At 40.6% G+C, this 20,339-nt stretch overlaps 2 protein-coding genes and 1 long non-coding RNA gene across 3 annotated transcripts; 1 reads left to right on the forward strand and 2 right to left on the reverse strand.

Moving 5' to 3' along the window:
- Positions 1 to 1,842: 1,842 nt before the first annotated feature.
- LOC113470672 lies at positions 1,843 to 3,221 on the reverse strand. The gene is made up of 2 exons (XR_003393636.1): positions 2,968 to 3,221; positions 1,843 to 2,728 (listed from the first exon to the last, which is right to left on the reverse strand). It is a non-coding gene; the product is annotated as an uncharacterized LOC113470672 (long non-coding RNA).
- Positions 3,222 to 4,133: 912 nt separating this feature from the next.
- On the reverse strand, positions 4,134 to 6,467 carry LOC113470673. Its single transcript, XM_026829304.1, has 3 exons — positions 4,824 to 6,467; positions 4,636 to 4,729; positions 4,134 to 4,435 (listed from the first exon to the last, which is right to left on the reverse strand). Exons 1-3 carry the CDS (start codon positions 6,087 to 6,089, stop codon positions 4,134 to 4,136), a joined length of 1,662 nt encoding a protein of 553 aa, XP_026685105.1. The 5' UTR covers positions 6,090 to 6,467.
- Positions 6,468 to 7,286: 819 nt separating this feature from the next.
- Positions 7,287 to 12,694, forward strand: LOC103517076 (heat shock protein 75 kDa, mitochondrial-like). The gene is made up of 9 exons (XM_017447310.1): positions 7,287 to 7,533; positions 7,889 to 7,958; positions 8,585 to 8,640; positions 8,988 to 9,133; positions 9,743 to 9,901; positions 10,067 to 10,138; positions 10,563 to 10,723; positions 11,130 to 11,241; positions 12,593 to 12,694. Exons 1-9 carry the CDS (start codon positions 7,287 to 7,289, stop codon positions 12,692 to 12,694), a joined length of 1,125 nt encoding a protein of 374 aa, XP_017302799.1.
- The last annotated feature ends 7,645 nt before the right edge of the window (positions 12,695 to 20,339 follow it).

Raw genomic sequence — 20,339 nt, forward strand, 5'->3', positions numbered from 1 at the left:
TTCTCAGAGATCAAAGGCCCGTTCCCACTTGTGAGTTTCATCCGATTTTTTTCCGAATGTCCTGTAGGCAATGTAATTTAAATGAGTGTTCTCACTACGCACGACACGATTTTTTTCCGAACGACAAGTGGGAACTACACTTCAACAAGATATAGTAGACCGCGGACTACGAGAGTTACTAGACCTGACATGACATGACCCTGATCTGGTGTTGCTGGCAGTAACTTACTGTCTCTGTGGATCATAGACAATCTATTCATCTGGTTGCTAGTTAGCAGGGCGGGGTTGAGTCTTAAGGTGTGTCCACAAATAGTTGAGTGTTTGGTCGATGAAGAGATCCTTTTGGAGAATCCTGCTACATTCAGAGAAAAAAATTCTAAATAGTGACTCGAAAAGGCGATCCAGCCCAAAATTAAACATCGACCAATGAATAAACACCATTTGTGTCAAATTGATTCACCTATATTATAAGCAAAAGTTGAACATTTTGCAAAGAGATGAACAATAGAGAATAATATGTATTGAATCAGATTGCAGTAAATTGTGTTAAGAAGATAAATTTGTCTTACCTTGGAATGAATGTCCCTCTTGGGAAACAAAAGTATGCAATAGGACAAGACAGAGAAAACAGAAAATCTTCAGAAAACAAGTCATAACAAAATAATGACTCTTTTAAATCTTGCGTTCTAATTGGGGCACCCTTTATATTAGCCCCGTCTAATATGAGTCCAGAATAAGAGATAGAACTAAAAATATTTCAAATCGGTCTCTGAACAGCTGACTTTCTCCTATGCTGCCCTCCTTCAAGATTCACACAATCCTTCCATTTCGATTTCGAGACAATAAAAACTTACGTTCAATAAAAACCTGCCTCGGTGGTGTAGTGGTCAAGGCGCTCGCCTGATAAACAGGAGGGCGTGGGTTCAATCCCAGCCGAGGTATGGAATTTTATCCTCAATATAACTTGATAATTTGACCACAATGATAGTAGTAGCTTACTGCTGGAGTAAAGGGACTTTTCAGTCCTATGCGAGCAGTATAAATAAGCACTATTATTGAGTACGACAGATGATAGGAATTTTGGGGGAACCAAAAATCCCTTTTTCCCACTTGCTTTTTTCCCTCTCGACATTATTCCCTGTCCTTTCGAAATGTTGGTCGAGTACCCTGGGTTCGATTCCCGGTTAGGTTTTTTTTTTTTACTTATACATATTACTTACTGCAGGATGCTTTATTTCTTAAAATTTACCCAATTTTCTCCAAAATGTTAATGCACCCTTGTAATTTTGTTTAATATACCTAACTGTCTTAATACTATGAGAGCTACAAATTTGTTTATTATTGCATTCAAATAAGCATGGTCTTGTACATATATCAATAGAGCTCGTTCTCCTCTCTTTCCAGTGTCAAAACCCCATTTTTCCAGTATACCCATTACTTACCCTTTTATTCTAAGGGTTTAAGACTACCAATCTAATGCCTATGCTTTTACTTAACGTCTGACTCAAATAAGGTCGATAATATTATGTAATAAGTTTGTAGTTCAATTTTGTTTATACCATAACTTGAGTAAAATTAACTCTCTTCAATGGATCAAAAGCAAAAGGCGGAAGCCCAAACCTTAAGTTTGGGTACAATTTAAAAATAATAATATTGGATTGACATCTCCCCTTGAATTCTAAGGTCTTCAGTTTTATTCCTACACAGCATTTTCTCTAATGCAGGGAGAACAATAATTTGTTCTTGAAATTGCTAGCTGTCTCCTTTCCTTACTTTTTCTTGTTTGCGGAAATCGATGCTAACTACTGGAAAGAAATAACTACTGCAAAGAAAACAGGAACATTTAAGTTATTAGAAAATTAGTAATAGGTAATAATATTATTATTATGTATACATTTTTTACAAATAAATACAATAAGTATGAACACATTTCCAGTTACCTATTTATTAGGTGGTGCGTTGAGTTGAGAACCACTTCATTACATATTTAGTGGTTATCACAAGAACATTACCATTTATCCAATCTGAATGAAACTTTGCCCACATGTTCATCATGGTCTAGAAGGAATCAACATTGATGTCTCAAGTCCCTAATGTTAACCAACGCCAAGCTAGGATAGGTGACCGTTTTTGGCCATATTTTATAACGTTTTTTGACCTAAATGACCTTGGATCCAGTACAAAAGTAATGGTTAAGTTCAAATTACACTCGGACTCACAATGCAATGGTCCTGGGTTCGAACCTGTCTTTGGCTAATAAATTTGTAATTCAGTAACGGTAAGACCTAGAAAGCTGAAATTTAAAACAAAACTAGATCTTCATAGTACAACAGTAGTGGTTAAGTTAAAATTAAACCCGGACTCACAGTTCAGAGGTCCTGGGTTCGAACCTGTTTTTCGCTAAAAACAAGTTCCACTTCAGTAATGGAAGACCTAGGTCCTAGAGAGTTCAAATTTGAAACACAACTAGATCTTAATAGTACAAAAGTATAATGGTTAAGTTCAAATTACACCTGGCCTCACAATTCGAAGGTCCTGGGTTCAAACCTGTTCTTGGCTTATAAAGTTCTAATTCAGTACCTGATGGAAGTGATGTGATGGTGTGGTGTGATGTGATGTGAACCTAGAAAGCGAAATTGTAAAACAAAACCAGATATTAATAGTGCAAATGTAATGGTCAAGTTCAAATTACACCTGGACTCACAATTCGAAGGTCCTGGGTTCGAACCTGTTCTTGGCTTATAAATTATAAAGCGAAGCAGGCTGGGGCCTGCTAGTTATCATTATTACTAGAGGCTGTTGTCTACCCACATCATACTCACTCACCCACAATCAGGTCTGGCTGAAGGGACCTTAAACAGAGAGTAGTCCAGCTAACCCTAACCAGCCTAGCAAGCTGGAGGTCATAAAGGGTTAACATGCTTCAAAGTACAGGTTCTCATGATGAACTGCGGATTGGGACAAAACTTGTTCTTGGCTTATAAAGTTTTAATTCAGTACCTGATGGAAGTGATGTGATGGTGTGGTGTGATGTGAACCTAGAAAGCGAAAATGTAAAACAAAACCAGATATTAATAGTGCAAATGTAATGGTCAAGTTCAAATTACACCTGGACTCACAATTCGAAGGTCCTGGGTTCGAACCTGTTCTTGGCTTATAAAGTTCTAATTCAGTACCTGATGGAAGTGATGTGATGGTGTGGTGTGATGTGAACCTAGAAAGCGAAAAGAAGAAGAAGAAGAAGAAGAAAAAAAAAATACGCCTAAAAATGCAAAGTTGGGTTATTTCCCAAAAGGCCCCTCAACCTCTCATTGAAAAGACCGAGTGGGTCAATAAAGTCCAGATCTGAGGAGTATTCGTCATATAGTTCCATAGCAGTGGGCAGTGGGCAGTGTCGAAGCAGAATATATTGGGCTGCGCCCAACCTTTCCAGAGGAGAAAAATGCAGGGTCTTCTCTCTGGCGTAGTCCCACTGGTGGAAGGTCTGGCTGAAGGGACCTTAAACAGAGAGTAGTCCAGCTAAACCCTAACCAGCCTAGCAAGCTGGAGGTCATAAAGGGTTAACATGCTTCAAAGTACAGGTTCTCATGATGAACTCCGGTTTGGGACAGGCCAAGTAATCTTGTCTAGAGACCATCAACCCCTTGGTGCAGCTACAACAACCCACATTCCCACCAAACTTCCATCAGTAATAAACTACACCACATCTTCTTCAATGATTAAATCTTCATATTCCCTGTCCGAATTTTGCTCACTGTTGTCCAAAGCTCGTTCCTGAATTTGTTTTTTCTCCGCTTTTGTTGGATAGCTGGTTTTTTTCATTTTCCTTTTCTTTTTCGAAGGGAGAACTTGACAAGTCAGTTTTTCTCTAGAACCTCGTTTCATTGTTGGTTTCAATGAAGTAGGCGTGGCACTTGGTTGATTAGTTCCAACTGAACTACATTCAGCAAGAAGCTGGGAAAGCAGTCCATTTACATGTGACATACACATTTCTGGTACTTTATCATTTTCAATCAATTCAGTTAATGCGATTGGGACAGGCCAAGTAATCTTGTCTAGAGACCATCAACCCCTTGGTGCAGCTACACCGCTACAACAACCCACAATCCCACCAAACTTCCATCAGTAATAAACTACACCACATCTTCTTCAATGATTAAATCTTCATATTCCCTGTCCGAATTTTGCTCACTGTTGTCCAAAGCTCGTTGCTGAATTTGTTTTTTCTCCGCTTTTGTTGGATAGCTGGTTTTTTTCATTTTCCTTTTCTTTTTTGAAGGGAGAACTTGACAAGCCAGTTTTTCTCTAGAACCTCGTTTCATTGTTGGTTTCAATGAAGTAGGCGTGACACTTGGTTGATTAGTTCCAACTGAACTACATTCAGCAAGAAGCTGGGAGAGCAGTCCATTTACATGTGACATACACATTTCTGGTACTTTATCATTTTCAATCAATTCAGTTAATGCCTTACACTTCTCTAGCAATTGTCTCTTTCTTTGTTGTTTCTTGGTACTTACTTAACAGGTTACCATTCTTCTCAGAGGCATCATTGTTTTTAGCACAGTTATTATTATCATCATAGATAGGATAGGGCAAGGAATACTTTCTTTGTTGTTTCTTACTTAACGTACTTACTTAACAGGCTACCATTCTTCTCAGAGGCATCATTGTTTTTAGCACAGTTATTATTATCATCATAGATAGGATAGGGCAAGGAATATGATTGTGCCTTACAGGTTACCATTCTTCTCAGAGGCATCATTGTTTTTAGCACAGTTATTATTATCATCATAGATAGGATAGGGCAAGGAATATGATTGTGCCTTTTCAGGTGAAGTTGAAACAGGTGCTATTGTACCACACTTCTTGATGCACTGAGAGTGAACTTTGTGTATGTGTTTGCAAAGTGGTGAATTTGTGGGACAGGTGCAAACATACAAATGCGAACAAAGTCCAACACACAAAGGACTGTTACACTTGTAAAAACACCATTCTGGTAGAGGGCAAATTGAGGCACATCTCTGCACATCATAACAAGAACTGTTATTCTCTTCTTGAGTTTGGCTGGATGCAGATTGGACTTTCCAGAGACTATTTCCAATAACTTCTTCAACATTATTGTCCAGTATTGACACCGATTTTACATGATGCTGAGAGATGGAGTTGATCACTGCTTCTCTGTTGTTTGTTACCAAACTCAGGTTTCTCCTTGAATAATTATCTTCTTCAACCTGCAGTAGGAGATTCAACAGAGTATCCACTCTTTTATTAGGCCTTCTTTTTAAGTAGATTGATTTGAGGATGTTGTGGAATGATTCTACGTACATAGTGGTATCCACATTCTTGTGAGGAAACCGTCTGGCAAACATAGCCCATTTTTCTGTTTTAGACAAACAATAAGTATGAAAGTACTCTGTAAAACTTTGTGCTTCCGTACAATTTTCATACATTTTCAGAAAAGCATCTAACAGTTTATTGAACGTATCTTCCGTTTCACAGTCAATGATGGTACATACAAAATTGAACATCTCTTTTTCTAGCTCTGTATTTCTAACTTTGGCATGCAGATTTTTTTGGATGCTTCTCTTGAAGTGCCACAAGCACAACAAATGTCTCACATCTGCTGCAAATCCTGCATTTGCAGCATTGATTAGAGCTGGGTCATCATCTGTGATTATGCAATTTACATTTAGATTGGGTATTTTCAGCTTGATGGCCTCAAAAAAATGTTTGAGGGTGTTTGCATCCATTTTATTGCTTATGCAATGGGCTAGAGGATACCCCTTGTTGAATTCATCAACACCCATAACATTTAGAAGTTGTAGACCATACTGTGTCATGTCGTGTGTTGCATCAATAATAAGAATGTCCTGGGCACAAGACTCCATGAGTTTCATTTGATCTTTTGTTTGGATGCCTAGAATGAATATTTCATCGGACAATTCTTTAGTAGAGTCTGGACCTGCTATGACCTCAGGACCAACTGGTTTAAAAATCAAAATTGGGTCATAGGACTCACTCTTCAATTTTTGAATCAGGAACAAAGTTGATGTAGAGTCATCTGGCGCAAGACTCTCCGTAGCTTTCATTAAAAGTCGCTTCCTTTCACGGAGAGCTTTCAGAGAAAGGAAATCTTCTCGTGAGTAATCAAGTTCTTCACTTCTTTTTTCTCTTGAGAACTTGTCCCCTTTTAAATCTTTGCTTATTTTCCTTGGAGAAATTCCAAGGCGTATCAGGTTATTTACATAGCCATTGGATTCAGTTGACAGAGGTTGGTGTTTCAAGTCACTTAACCTAATAAAAGTTAAGTACTTAACCTAATAAAATATTAGGTTAAGTACTTAATCTATTAAATTAGGTGAATCTTAACAAGCACCTACATATGTTTAAATTTTTAACTACCAGGGTCTAACAAGACAAAAATAAAGAGCTGATCTGTGAAATATCCCACACAATCAATTCAGCTTGGATGAATTTGATAAAGTATTAGGGGTATTGGTATCTCATCTCATCAGGTGACTATACCATCACAGTCTGCTTTCTTGTATTTTCTTCACAATTTCTGAAACTCTTGTCTTTTTTCTAATCATCTCATTTCTAATTTCAAAAAAACTAAGATATGGAAATAACCTCCTCTAACTAGATGGACATTTTTTATTTGACTTGATTCTTCCCTTACAATTTGGTTGCCTGGAAGAGGTGCTCTGTTGTTGTTGTTTGGCTACTCCATCATGCTGACACTTGAAGTACAAGTATTTGTTCTGCTTCTCACCAGTAGGTTTAGAATAGTAGCTGAATGTACTTCTTTCCATGTCTGCTTTCCATTTTTCAAATGCTTCCATAGATGGACATACAAACTGTTGGGCTTCAATGTGTTCTGGCTTCTGGAGATGAGCTTGGAGCTTGGCTTTCCTGAAAAAAAAATAAAATAAAACATTAGGTTAAGTACTTAATCTATTAAATTAGGTGAATCTTAATAAGCACAGGGCCGGATTACCCATAAGGCAGAATGGCAGACTGCCACGGGCCCCGCGCTTTTGGGGGCCCCACGCTTTGAGGAAAGTCTAGGGTTCTTCTAGATAACTGAAGGGAAGTCACAAAAGATCAAACCAGTTCGCAGTAACATAGGCGTTTATTAAAGCCGATGGCCCTACTCATACCAATCCTCTTTTTCCTGTTTCAGATCGAAGACATCAAGAAAACCTCTAAGGGAGATACCTCGGATCAAACAGAATCCGACAGAACAAACCACAGTCAAGAGTGACATAGGGCGTTTAATAAAGCCGATGGCCCTACTCATACCAATCCTCTGTTTCCTGTTTCAGATCGAAGACATCAAGAAAACCTCTAAGGGAGATACCTCGGATCAAACAGAATCCGACAGAACAAACCACAGTCAAGACTATTCCTCCAGAGAAAACTTCCAGTCACCTAACGCATCTCAGAAGCGATCTCAAATTAATAGGCCAGTCAGCTCGTCACAGAATACTCCTCAGGATAGGAACATGATCTCAACTAATACTCCTTCAGCAGGTGAGAGAATATAATTCAACAATTTGACATTATTTTATTATTATTTGACAGAGGGAACTGTGATTGCCAAGGTCCTATCGTCCAGAAATCTAATAGAGAAAGAAGATAGGAGAAAGCCAGCAGTTCCGAGAACGAACATTACCCCATCAGGATAAAATCCGCCCCGGGCGGGAATCAAACCCGTGGCCCAGCGCTTACAAGGCAGGCGCATTACCAACCAAGCTAACTAGGGTGGCATTCAGTTTTTGCCGATCGGAATATGGCCTAGCTTTCATTCTTAACTACTCCAACCGTATTCCGGATGTTTTCATTTTATAATTCGATATCTTCTGGTTTTTCCTGTCATACTCCTTAGATCTCTCATCTGTGCCGCCTGTATCCGACTTTATTCCTAATTCTTCATCAAATCATCACCCATGCCTCCGGTTCATACGTAAAAAATATCTGTCACCTCTATTAAAGTGAAATTAAACTAGCGATTGACCCGTCCTTTGTACGGGATGAAAGCAGTGTAAGAGGAATAACTTTGAAGCCCCGCCTTAGGCTGGCTTAATTGCCTTTACTTGTGTATGATTCAAAATTGATTTAGATTTAATACCTATACCTACATACTCTTCCTCAGACTTACTTGTACAATCAAACTTCAATCACCACTACTCCACTCATTTAGGATAAAATCTGCCCTGCATGGGAATTGAACCCACAGCCAGCCACTTTCAAGTCAGATGCACTATCAACAAAGCTAACTAGGCTGGCTCAATTGCCTTTACTTGTGTATGATTCAAATTGATTTAGATTTAATACCTATACCTACATACTCTTCCTCAGACTTACTTGTACAATCAAACTTCAATCACCACTACTCCACTCAAGCAGAGGCTGCCAGCAATGACAATGCTGAGAAACACGAGTTCCAAGCTGAAACCAGAATTAATACCTAGCTTTAGCCTGGTACAGGATTTACCACAGGACTGTAATAGTGATGGTGGTACTTTTGGCCTAGGAATTGTGCTGCTGACATGCTTGGAAACATCCATTTAGGATAAAAAAGTGTAGGACATAATAGAACACTACATGCATTATCAGCTTTAGCCTGTCCAAAGTCAAGTAAGTACCTACCTGCCTATTTCCACCAGCAAAGGTCAAGGCCTTCATTGTTCCCTATTTGCAAGTGTTAGAGCTAATGCTCACCAAAGCAAATTAGGCTGAGAATTACTTAAGATTGATCTGCTGAACTTATCATGATGGAATACCTAGCTTTAGCCTGGTACAGGATTTACCACAGCACTGTAATAGTGATGGTGGTACTTTTGGCCTAGGAATTGTGCTGCTGACATGCTTGGAAACATTCGTTTAGGATAAAATCTGCCCTGCATGGGAATTGAACCCACAGCCAGCCACTTTCAAGTCAGATGCACTATCAATAATACCTATACCTACATACTCTTCCTCAGACTTACTTGTACAACCAAACTTCAATCACCACTACTCCACTCAAGCAGAGGCTGCCAGCAATGACAATGCTGAGAAACACGAGTTCCAAGCTGAAACCAGAATGTTACTGGATATTGTCGCCAAGTCCCTGTACTCGGATAAAGAGGTAAATATCAGGAGATTCAGGTTGTGGTCTTCTTCTTCTTCTTCTTCTTCTTCTTTGCCTTTTCCCATGTACAGACGGGGTCGGCGTTTGTTGTCGGCCTCTCAATCAGGTCATGGTAATGTGCTTAATTTACTTGGGTTAAGTGTAACCTCAAAGTTTGACCCTAGTCACAAGGCTTTTCGTGGTCTTCTTCTTCTTCTTCTTCTTCTTCTTCTTCTTCTTCTTCTTCTTCTTCTTCTTCTTCTTCTTCTTCTTCTTCTTCTTTGCCTTTTCCCATGTACAGACGGGGTCGGCGTTTGTCGTCGGCCTCTCAATCAGGTCATGGTAATGTGCTTAATTTACTTGGGTTAAGTGTAACCTCAAAGTTTGACCCTAGTCACAAGGCTTTTGATACATTTGGGAAAAGGTACCTAACACATTTTTAAGAATGGGGGTGACCAACTGAACATATCATTATTTATTGAAAGTCTTTTAAGAACTGTAGGATTGTAACAATATGCAATATGTATAATTATAATTCTATGTTTTTTTTTTATTGTTACTGAAAGAAGCATTACCTACTTAAACTTATTTATTCAGAACCTTATTTAACCCTCTTTTTCTATCCAGGTGTTCATCAGAGAGTTAATCTCAAATGCCAGTGATGCCTTGGAAAAGTTACGCTACAATCAACTCTCCGAAGTCATGCCATTCCCTACAGATCATGATCATGGGAAACTGGAAATTCGAATTTCTACTGACAAACAAAACCGCATCCTCACCATTCAGGTAATCAGAAACCACTCTGCTCAATTACTTGGTCTTTTATTGGTTATACCTACCAAGTTTCTTGTCACCAAATTAAAGAATTTATTAAATTTTAATTAGGCACTTGTCCATAGTTTTACTAATTAGTTTCGATGACTTTACCTTTATTTGTTTGTCATATTTCAGGACTCTGGTATTGGCATGACCAAAGAAGAATTGAAATCTAATCTAGGCACCATTGCCCGATCAGGATCCAAAGTAAGATATTTTACAAGTTCTCTCTTTCCTCTATCTTCCTTTATCCCTCCGTTATTTATATCTGTCTCTCTCGTTTCTTCCCCTCTCTCATCTCTTTTCTTCTTTCCTTCCTTCTTTCCATGGACATGGACCTCTCTTTTTCTTTACCTCTCTTGCCCTCTTCCTCTCTCTCTTCCTGCTCCTTCCCCCTCTTAACTCTTCCTCCCTCCCTCCCCACTCATAATTCCCTCCCTCCAATATTCTCTATTTAGACTCTAAAGTCTTTAGACTGTCCTGTCAGATTAGAACAAGATGTCCCATTATGCCATAAGATTGAAAATTATTGGAACTGCAGCACACTTTTTAAGACTCCAATTATGCTAAGAGTTTAATAAAGCACTTCTAGGTACCTACTTATTCAATTTTCTCCTTCTACATCTGACAGGCATTCATGACTCAGCTGGCAGAGAAGAACGTCGATGTGTCCACCATCATTGGTCAGTTCGGTGTGGGTTTCTATTCTGCGTTCATGGTAGCAGATAAGGTAGAGGTGTACACCAAATCTCAGAACCCAGACTCTGTGGGCCTCATGTGGACCTCGGATGGGTAAGTTGAGGACCCTAGTCCTTCAATTCTTTTTGAACCCACGAAATATGTTTGTGTTTCTTTAATTCAAAGAGGTTTGATATGGGGAAATGTAACAACAGAGGTTTTAGCGTTCCTAGAGGACAGGTTATAAGAAAGCCAGCCGTTAGGATACAGTCCACCCTTAGCGGGAATCTAACCCGGGAGCTAGCGCTTACAAGGCAGGCGCGGGATAAAGTCCGTCCCGGGTGGAAATCGAACCCATGACCTAGCACTTACAAGTCAGGCGCGCTACCCTCCAAGCTGACAAGGTTGGCAAAATTATTCTTCACATCAAATCTATTTCATGTTTCAAATTTACTTTTGTTAACACACGTTATTTAAAGAATAAAAAAAAGGCCTTCTCCTTATTCTTGTTAATTTTCAGGTCTGGTACATACGAAATTACCGAGTGTCCCACTGCAGAGAAAGGAACCAAAATAGTCATTCACTTGAAAGCCGACTGTCGGGAATTTGCTGATGAACAAACCGTACTTAGTGTGAAATTAACCTTTTTATTATTTTGTCACCTCTGAGAATTACATACCGAAGTGAGTACCTATACTGACCAAATGTTCATTTATTGAACTTAAATAAGATGCAAAATAAAATGTCCATCAGATGGAAGACAAAGAGTTGTAAGTAAATCTAGTGAGTACGTATGTAGAAATAGATTAATAAAGTGAACCCCTCGGTTTAGTTCCGAGGGAATGTTTTGTACATAAGCAAATAATGAGTGATAAAATATCCCCCTACACATAGGTACCTAGCTACTTAAGTACAGTTTTAACGTATAATTGAACCCCTCGGTTTAGTTCCGAGGAAATGTTTTGTACATAAGCAAATAATGAGTGATAAAATATCCCCCTACACATAGGTACCTAGCTACTTAAGTACAGTTTTAACGTATAAATAATCAACCTTTTCAAGTTAAAAAAAGAGGCTGGTTTTTACTCCAATCGGCCCTAATAACGTTAACCGCACCAGAATTAGTTACATTAAACCGATTACCTTAATAGCTTTAGTACCATAAAAATGGGTGCCCCTACACTGGATGGAAAAACAAATCAGAGGGACATACATTTTGTATCCAATTAAATAATTATGTGAACTATTGTGCCTACTGCGTACCATTGTTAACTATCACATAATGTACTATCGAACTCATTACCCCTACCTACCTAGTCATGTAGAGACACACCCTACCAGTTACCTACATCACATGTTTCCCTAACATTGTTCTCTCTGTGCGTACCATTGTTAACAATCACATGGGATCGAACTCATTACCCCTACCTACCTAGTCATGTAGAGACACACCCTACCAGTTACCTACATCACATGTTTCCCTAACATTGTTCTCTGATCAGTATCAGTAATCCATCAGACCTTCTAGTGACAACACATGGAACCTCCAGCTACAGGTTCGGTACTAAATACGTAGAGTCAAATACTTGCCTCAATCGCCAGTCTACTGAGCAACTTAGCTTGGAATTTAGTGTGTCTGCTTTGTAAGCGGTAGGTCGCGGGTACGATTCCCGCATTTCCTGCTCCGCCAGTCTACTGAGTAACTTAGCTCGGAATTTAGTGTGTCTGCTTTGTAAGCGGTAGGTCGCGGGTACCATTCCCGCATTTTCTGCTCGAGGCTAATATTTGTTCTTGGAACGTTCGTTCTCGGAACGACTGGCATTCTCTTATCCTGTCCTTTTTCTGTATTCGATTTCGGGACGATAAGGTCTCCGTTGTTACACTACCCTCTATTAAACCTCTCCATAACAACGGAAGTCTTATCGTCCCCAAATCGAGAGAAGGAGCTAGGAGAAAACCATATTCTTTTTTTACGAACCTCAGCTGATCAGTATCAGTAATCCATCAGACCTTCTAGTGACAACACATGGAACCTCCAGCTACAGGTTCGGTACTAAATACTTGCCTCAATTGCCAGTCTACTGAGCAACTTAGCTTGGAATTTAGTGTGTCTGCTTTGTAAGCGGTAGGTCGCGGGTACGATTCCCGCATTTCCTGCTCGAGGCTAATATTTGTTCTTGGAAAGTTCGTTCTCGGAACGACTGGCATTCTCCTATCCTGTCCTTTTTCTGTATTTGATTTCGGGACGATAAGGTCTCCGTTGTTACACTACCCTCTATCAAACCTCTCCATAACAACGGAAGTCTTATTGTTCCGAAATCAAGAGAAGGAGCTAGGAGAAAACCAGCCTTTCCGAGAACGAACCTCATCTGTTTAGGGTAAAATCCGCCCCGGGCGGGAACCAAACCCACCGAGTGCTTACAAGGCAGACGCGCCCCCGTTTATACCAAAACCACCATTGCAAATTTGATCATCAAACCAAACACGGTAACACGGTTTGATTAAACACACACGAGTAAACCACACCCTAGGTACAGTTAGTAGGTAGCAGGTACTATTGAATATAAACAAATAGATAAAACAGATATATGAACTTATCAGGGCCGTATTTAGAGGAAGGGCGAGGGGGCCCGGGCCCCTCCTTGAGCTCCATTTTTCTCCTTTACTGTACGTTAGACTCGGAAAAATTTGGGGTCGGGGGGGTACATCACTGTTTGGACCCCCTCTACAAAATTCTGGATAGGGCCCTGGTACCAGGTAAATAGATACACAGATATAAATCTATAGGTATCAGGTCAGGCCAGAATTTTGTCGAGGGGAGGGGGCGAGAGTCCAAACAGTGGTATACCGGGGGGTGGACGCGGGCAAATTTTGGGAGTCTGGCCTATAGTAAAGGAGAAAATGAAGCTCGGAAGAGGAGACCCGGGCAAATTTTGGGAGTCTGGCCTATAACCTGCCTCGGTGGCGTAGTGGTCAAGACGCTCGCCTGGTAAACAGGAAGGCGTGGGTTCGATCCCAGCCGAGGCATGGAATTTTATCCTCATTTATTTGACATTTTTCTCCTTTACTGTACGTCAGACTCGGAAAAATTGGGGTCGGGGGGGTACATCACTGTTTGGACCCCCTCTACAAAATTCTGGATAGAGCCCTGGTACTAGGTAAATAGATACACAGATATAAACCTATAGGTATCAGGTCAGGCCAGAATTTTGTCGAGGGGAGGGGGCGAGAGTCCAAACAGTTGTATACCGGGGGGTGGATGCTCCCAATTTTGGGAGTCTGGCCTATAGTGAAGGAGAAAAATGAGGCTAGAGGCCGCCCCCCACTCCTAAAAACGGCCCTACCCGGTAGATAAACGTGATACTGTAGCGTGTAACCTGTGATTGTATTTCCCCAATGAAGTTCTTCATCCTTCATGTAGGTATTGTAGGTCATTCAGGTCCTGGGCCAAACATTGCCCGTGTAAATGCAACGCCAAGTACCAATTCCTTGTACGACCAATGTCCTTGGCGGGCTAAGGAATAGTGGCTTTCTTTAAGAACAGTTGTTCCTTTCCTAGTCTTAAGTGAGCTCCCTGATGAAATGGCTTTACCAGGGTACTATATTTCCACAAGAGCTCAGTTGCTGCTGTTGTGGAGCAGCAGCAGCAGCAGCAGTAGTAGCGAGTGATACTACAGTGAAGCCCCAGGTAACCAGGGCCGAGGAGTAGTATAATTCTATTGGCAAAAGTTTTAAGTGAGCTAAGGGGCAAAATTTCGAATTTGGTCTACGCGGGTTGACGCTAGGTACCAGCGCTCCGGAAATCTGATCCCACCGTGTTCTCAGTCTTAACCAGGGCGTGACCCTCTTGGCGTTTGTCAGAACGGCTCTCACTTCACCTGTTTCGTATTTAGAGGTGTTTAAATCATTTTATTCTAGCTAGATACCAGGGTACCTTCTCGTTACTTATTCAGTTTGCAGGGGTTTTACGTAGAGTCACAACTGATAGACTGATACCCACTAACTGGTTGGACTATGCTTTTTTCATCTTCTCCTAGAGAAGCTTTATTTATAAAGAAGATTCATCTATGTTTGCATGTCTCCCAATGTTCTCTTATAAGGTGTGTCCACATCTAGTCGACCGGCCATCGATCGATGTCGACTGAACTGTCCACACTGCCTCTGATAAAACCATGAATCACCGCCATGTCTCGCACAGTTCGGATGTACCATGACACAGAACTGTGGACTGTTCTTCTGTTAGGAGGGAGAACCCCACCCCAACCTTCGCAGTAGGGTGACCTTATAATATTTATTCAATGTAGGTACACTTTGATAATGCCATTCAATTTCTCATGACAATAACTCAGACCTCAGCAGTCAGCATTACATAAACATCTTGGATCGTGTTGGATGAATGAATAGCGGTTTAGAGTCGTTCTGCGCAGAGTCAAGGTGAGAGCGAGAGGGGTATTTCTTGGCCTGCCTTGTTTTTGGGCGGGTGTCTTTTTCAATCATTATAGATAGTGTCTCATACTTCATCTTTCCCCTGGGATAGAACTGAAGAGTCCTTCTATTCCCGGTCACTATTTTAACTTTTTTCTTTTTTTCTTCTGATTATCCTAAAAAGAGCGTTCCTATCCCGTTCTCATTCACTCTTTGATTGCAGGACGATAATGCCCTCTATCAAACCCTTTCAACAAAATCTGTCAATCACCTTCATTACTTTCCTTATTGTGGTGCATATGACCAAGAAGTTGACGAGCACCACTTGAATATAATAGATGATAGATAGACTTTCCTTATAAGAAGATATGGAAAATAAAACCTCGTCATCTCCCACTTGACAGATTAGAAGGGCGGTATCGCCTGTTCCCATTAGGCCTCTACCGTTATCACTGTTATCAGTGGGTAACTGGGTAGTATTTGACATGACTGAGTCGTCCATATGCGTTACGAATAAGTAACGATAAGAGAGGACCAGCCATGAGAGGTTTTATATCAAGTTTCAATTAAACGGATTGTCATAAGTTCAAATGGGCTTCACATTTCACAAGAATATGAAGCATGTGGTCAAGAAAACATTGAACGTCTCATTGAAACCTGCCAAAAATCAGTCATAATATCAACAACATCAATCATCACAAAATGTCTCAACATGAACTAAACTAGTGTGGCCATCATGTATGACATATTGTTTTGTAAACCTATGTGTTACTATGAACCTGAATAAAGTGCCTTAAATAAAGGTACATAATACCTAAATCTAAAAACCAAAAAAAAAAAAAAAAAAAAAAAAAAAAAAAAATCTACGATTTTGACTCTACTCAGGACACCAATACGAGGCAAAGAAGATCCTTTTAAATGGGTGTCTCAAAATTGTCCTATTCATCCATGTCTCAAAATTATCTCAAACGATCCTATACAACTATAGTTACAGATATAGCTAAGCTCTTTTACACTTGGTTCTGCCTACTCTACCCTGTAGGTTACACTTGACAAATGTTAGCTCGGAGCAAACACTTGAGATCAACAGTAAAATGACTAACAACAGATATTTATAACAATTACGTGCCTATGGCGCCTCCAGGATAGATAGCTATCAGCTGACTGCTCAGACATTGCTAGGCCGTCGCAGGAAAAAGATACACTTTTGGACAGCATTCAAAAGTTTACAAGTGGGTGGTTCTTATCCATCTAAAGTCTAAAGAGGGGCATAGAGGGGTAAAGAGGTTCTTATAAATGTATGAAAAATACAGTCATGAAATAAGAGGATGAAGAAAATATCGATATTGAAGTAAGAGACAGGAGCATGGAAATATTGTGGCGAGGGTCCAAAATGGAAAGTTTTTCCCTCAGGGGCATAGAGGGGTAAAGAGGTTCTTATAAATGTATGAAAAATACAGTCATGAAATGAGAGGATGAAGAAAATATCGATATTGAAGTAAGAGACAGGGAGCATGGAAATATTGTGGCGAGGGTCCAAAATGGAAAGTTTTTCCCTCAAGTTTCTCCTCAGGGAATAGAAGTTTGAACAATATGAGCTTACCTTAAACTTTGTTTTCATCTTTTGTTGATTTTGTTTGCCCCCCCCCCTAAATACGGCTGTGGACTTGGCTAGGAAAACGATCGAGCTTTTTCAAAACTTTTGTCCTGAATAGCCGCAGAAGAGCGGCCGAACCGTAGCTTCTGTCCCCGGTGTTGTCCCCGTTTCTATTTCGGGCCCACTTCCCCATGTCTACGGGTCTATTCCCCCCCCGTTTTTGTCTACGGGTCTGACTCCCCCCATTTCTGTATACGGGTCTGACTCACCCCCCTCCCCCGTCACGTTGTCTGCTTCAAACTGTCTCATTAACAATACGCTCATAATTGTTACAAACTTACCGAGTGGGTATAACCTGCGCAACGACAAAATTTCACTTTCTTTACGTGGTAGAGTAGAAGAGAAGGCAGAGTCGAGTTAATTAACTCCGCTCGTGTTCAAACTGTCTCATTAACAATACGCTCATAATTGGTACAACCTTACCGAGTAGGTATAACCTGCGCAACGACAAAATTTCACTTTCTTTACGTGGTAGAGTAGAAGAGAAGGCAGAGTCGAGTTAATTAACTCCGCTCGTATCAAGCTGGGTTGTTTTACGTTTTACCTGCTGAGTTCAAACGAGGAATGACTCTTGACTCGAGGTGCTGGGTTTGAATCCCGGACGGGAATTTTTCCGTTGTATTTAATGCGGTTTTACGTCGGGATCTACAATCTAATAGAGGTCCGTTTGAAATTTAAAACTTCACTGTTGAAGGAAAAAAAATCCGTTCGATTTGTGATAGCTACAAGCCAGAGTTCGAAAGCAGCGCAAAAAAATATCGAATGCTATAAAACCAATCCCATCTAAAAAATTAAAAAGAAATATCCCATATTAAACGTAATGACTTGCGAGTTACATTTTTCATGTCAGATGTCTGGGGAGTACGAACTTTTCCCGTTATAAGAAACGAAAGTGGTATCGACTTGGAATTAGTAACGTTGTACAGGGGCGGGTTGTGTGGAAGAGCTCAAGAGTAACACACGGGGGAATTTGATCACGCAACTATAGGTACCCCTTATTTTTCCCTCGTTTCCTCCCCTTTCCCCCCTTTTTAGTTTCCTTATCCTATAGGAAGGAAAGTAATGTAATCGGGTCAAATTTTCGACCGTTTTTGGCGGTTTTCAGCTATACTGACTAAACGGTTAGAGATATTGTAAAAGTTACTATAGAAAAACACCCAAAAAGCATCATTTAATAGGATAAGGAAAGTCGTGTGATGTTCACACCAGATTTTTCTACCTGGCCTGTTTATCTCATTCTGTAATTTTCCCTTTCCTACCCCAACGTGTTTCTCCATCCCATTTTACACCCCTTTTTCCTTGTACCCACTATACCCATGTATTTACTTCCTCCAATCCTCCTTTTCCTTGGTCTCTTCCCTCTTGTTCTCCCTGCTTATCACACGTATGTACCTTCCTACGTTTCTCTCAACCCTGTTACCCTCTTCCTCCGTTTTCTTTAATTATTCCCTCTCTATTCATCCATTTTTCCCTCATTGTTCTTCCCCCTTTCTTCCTTGCCTGAATTCCTCCCCTTCTACCTTTTCTTTCCTCTCGTTTTATTACCTCTCGTATCTATTCACGTTTCTCTCTTTACCTCCAATTCTACCTTCTCTTTTCCCTTTTCAAACTCTCTTTTCACCCTCTCCCTTCTCATTTACTCTTAGATTATACCGTCTCTTTTCCCCATTCTACCTTCTTTTCCCTCCTCAAACTCTCTTCCCTTCCTCCCTCCCATCTCTTCTAAACCTCTTCTTTGCCCTAATACCCACTTTTACTCTTTCCCTCCCTTTCTACCGTCTCTTTTCCCTCTTCGAACTCTCTTTCCTCCCTCTCACCTCCTTCGAACTTCTTCTTCTTTGCCCTGATACCCACTTTTACTCCAAATTCCCCCCGCCTTGTGCTTGCCTCGTTCACATTTCGCCCGTTCTCACCCTTTTTTGCATTGATCCGAATTCGGATGATAATACATACCGACTCGTACAAGGTAGGTGTAGTTACCTACATTATTATAATTAGTAGGTATAGAATTATAGAATTCACGTGCTCTATACGGGTAGATTACCCCAGACAGCCTATGTTTTATGACACTTCGGTCTGAGTCTAAAATCCCACACTTCATACGTTTTGTATACGGGGTTCCGCAGACATTTATTTTTCTCACAACAATCGGAACAATGGACGCAGCTGGCATATCTTTCTCATATCCAGACTAGTGGTTTACTCGGAGGAGAAAAACGGCAAAAGCCTCCCTCCCTCCACTTCCCCCTACTTTCAACACCCACAACTGGCACAACTCTCACAGGAGGGTGGATTTGAGGGAGCAAGGAAAAGAGTTCCTCTGTTGTACTTGAAAGTGGAGAGTCGCTGTGAAATTTTCATTGACTATGAGTCAGAAGGGAAGAGACAGAGGGAGGGGAAGGGATAAAGGGAGGGGAGAGAGACAAAAATAGGTACACGAATTCGGATCAATGCAAAAAAGGGTGAGAACGGGCGAAATGTGAACGAGGCAAGCACAAGGCGGGGGGAATTTGGAGTAAAAGATTGTACTTAAAAGTGGAGAGTCGCTGTGAAATTTTCATTGACTATGACTCAGAAGGGAAGAGACAGAGGGAGGGGAAGGGATAAAGGGAGGGAGAGAGACAAAAATAGGTACACACGAATTCGGATCAATGCAAAAAAGGGTGAGAACGGGCGAAATGTGAACGAGGCAAGCACAAGGCGGGGGGAATTTGGAGTAAAAGTGGGGATTAGGGCAAAGAAGAAGAGGTTCGAAGGAGGTGGGAGGGAGGAAAGAGAGTTCGAAGAGGGAAAAGAGACGGTAGAATGGGAGGGAAAGAGTAAAAGTGGGTATTAGGGCAAAGAAGAGGTTTAGAAGAGATGGGAGGGAGGAAGGGAAGAGAGTTTGAAGAGGGAAAAGAGACGGTAGAATGGGAGGGGGAATTTGGAGTAAAAGTGGGTATTAGGGTGGAGAAGAGGAAATGGGAGGGAGAAAAGAGAATTTTAAGAGGGAAAAGAGAAGGTAGAATTGGAGGGAAAGAAGATAACGTGTGTAGAGCGGAGAAGAAGAGGTTGAGAAAAGTAGATGGGAGGGAGTAAAGAAAGGAAAGGTGTAAAGAGAGGGAAAAAGGAAAAGTGGAAAGGATGGAAGGAAGGAAAGGGATATGAGAGAATGGATAGAATTGGAGGGAGAGAGAGAAATGTGGATAGATAGGAGAGGTAATAAAACGAGAGGAAAGAAAAGGTAGAAGGGGAGGAATTCAGGCAAGGAAGAAAGGGGGAAGAACAATGAGGGAAAAATGGATGAATAGAGAGGGCATAATTAAAGAAAAGGGAGGTGAGCTCTTCCACACAACCCGCCCCTGTTCAACGTTACTAATTCCAAGTCGATACCACTTTCGTTTCTTATAACGGGGAAAGCTCGTACTCCCCAGACATCTGACCTGTAAAATGTAACTCGCAAGTCATTACGTTTACTATGGGATATTTCTTTTTAATCTTTTAGATGGGATTGATTTTATAGCATTCGATAGTTTTTTTTTTGCGCTGCTTTCGAACACTGTCTTAGGCTCGTAGCTATCACAAATCGAACGGATTTTTTTTTTTTTTTTTTTTTTTTTAAAAAGGGAAGTTTGAAATTCTTTGAGATGGGAAGAGGGGCGGGCGGGG

This window comes from Diaphorina citri, unplaced genomic scaffold (genome assembly GCF_000475195.1).
Source record: "Diaphorina citri unplaced genomic scaffold, Diaci psyllid genome assembly version 1.1 scaffold1740, whole genome shotgun sequence".
Taxonomy (NCBI): domain Eukaryota; kingdom Metazoa; phylum Arthropoda; class Insecta; order Hemiptera; family Psyllidae; genus Diaphorina; species Diaphorina citri.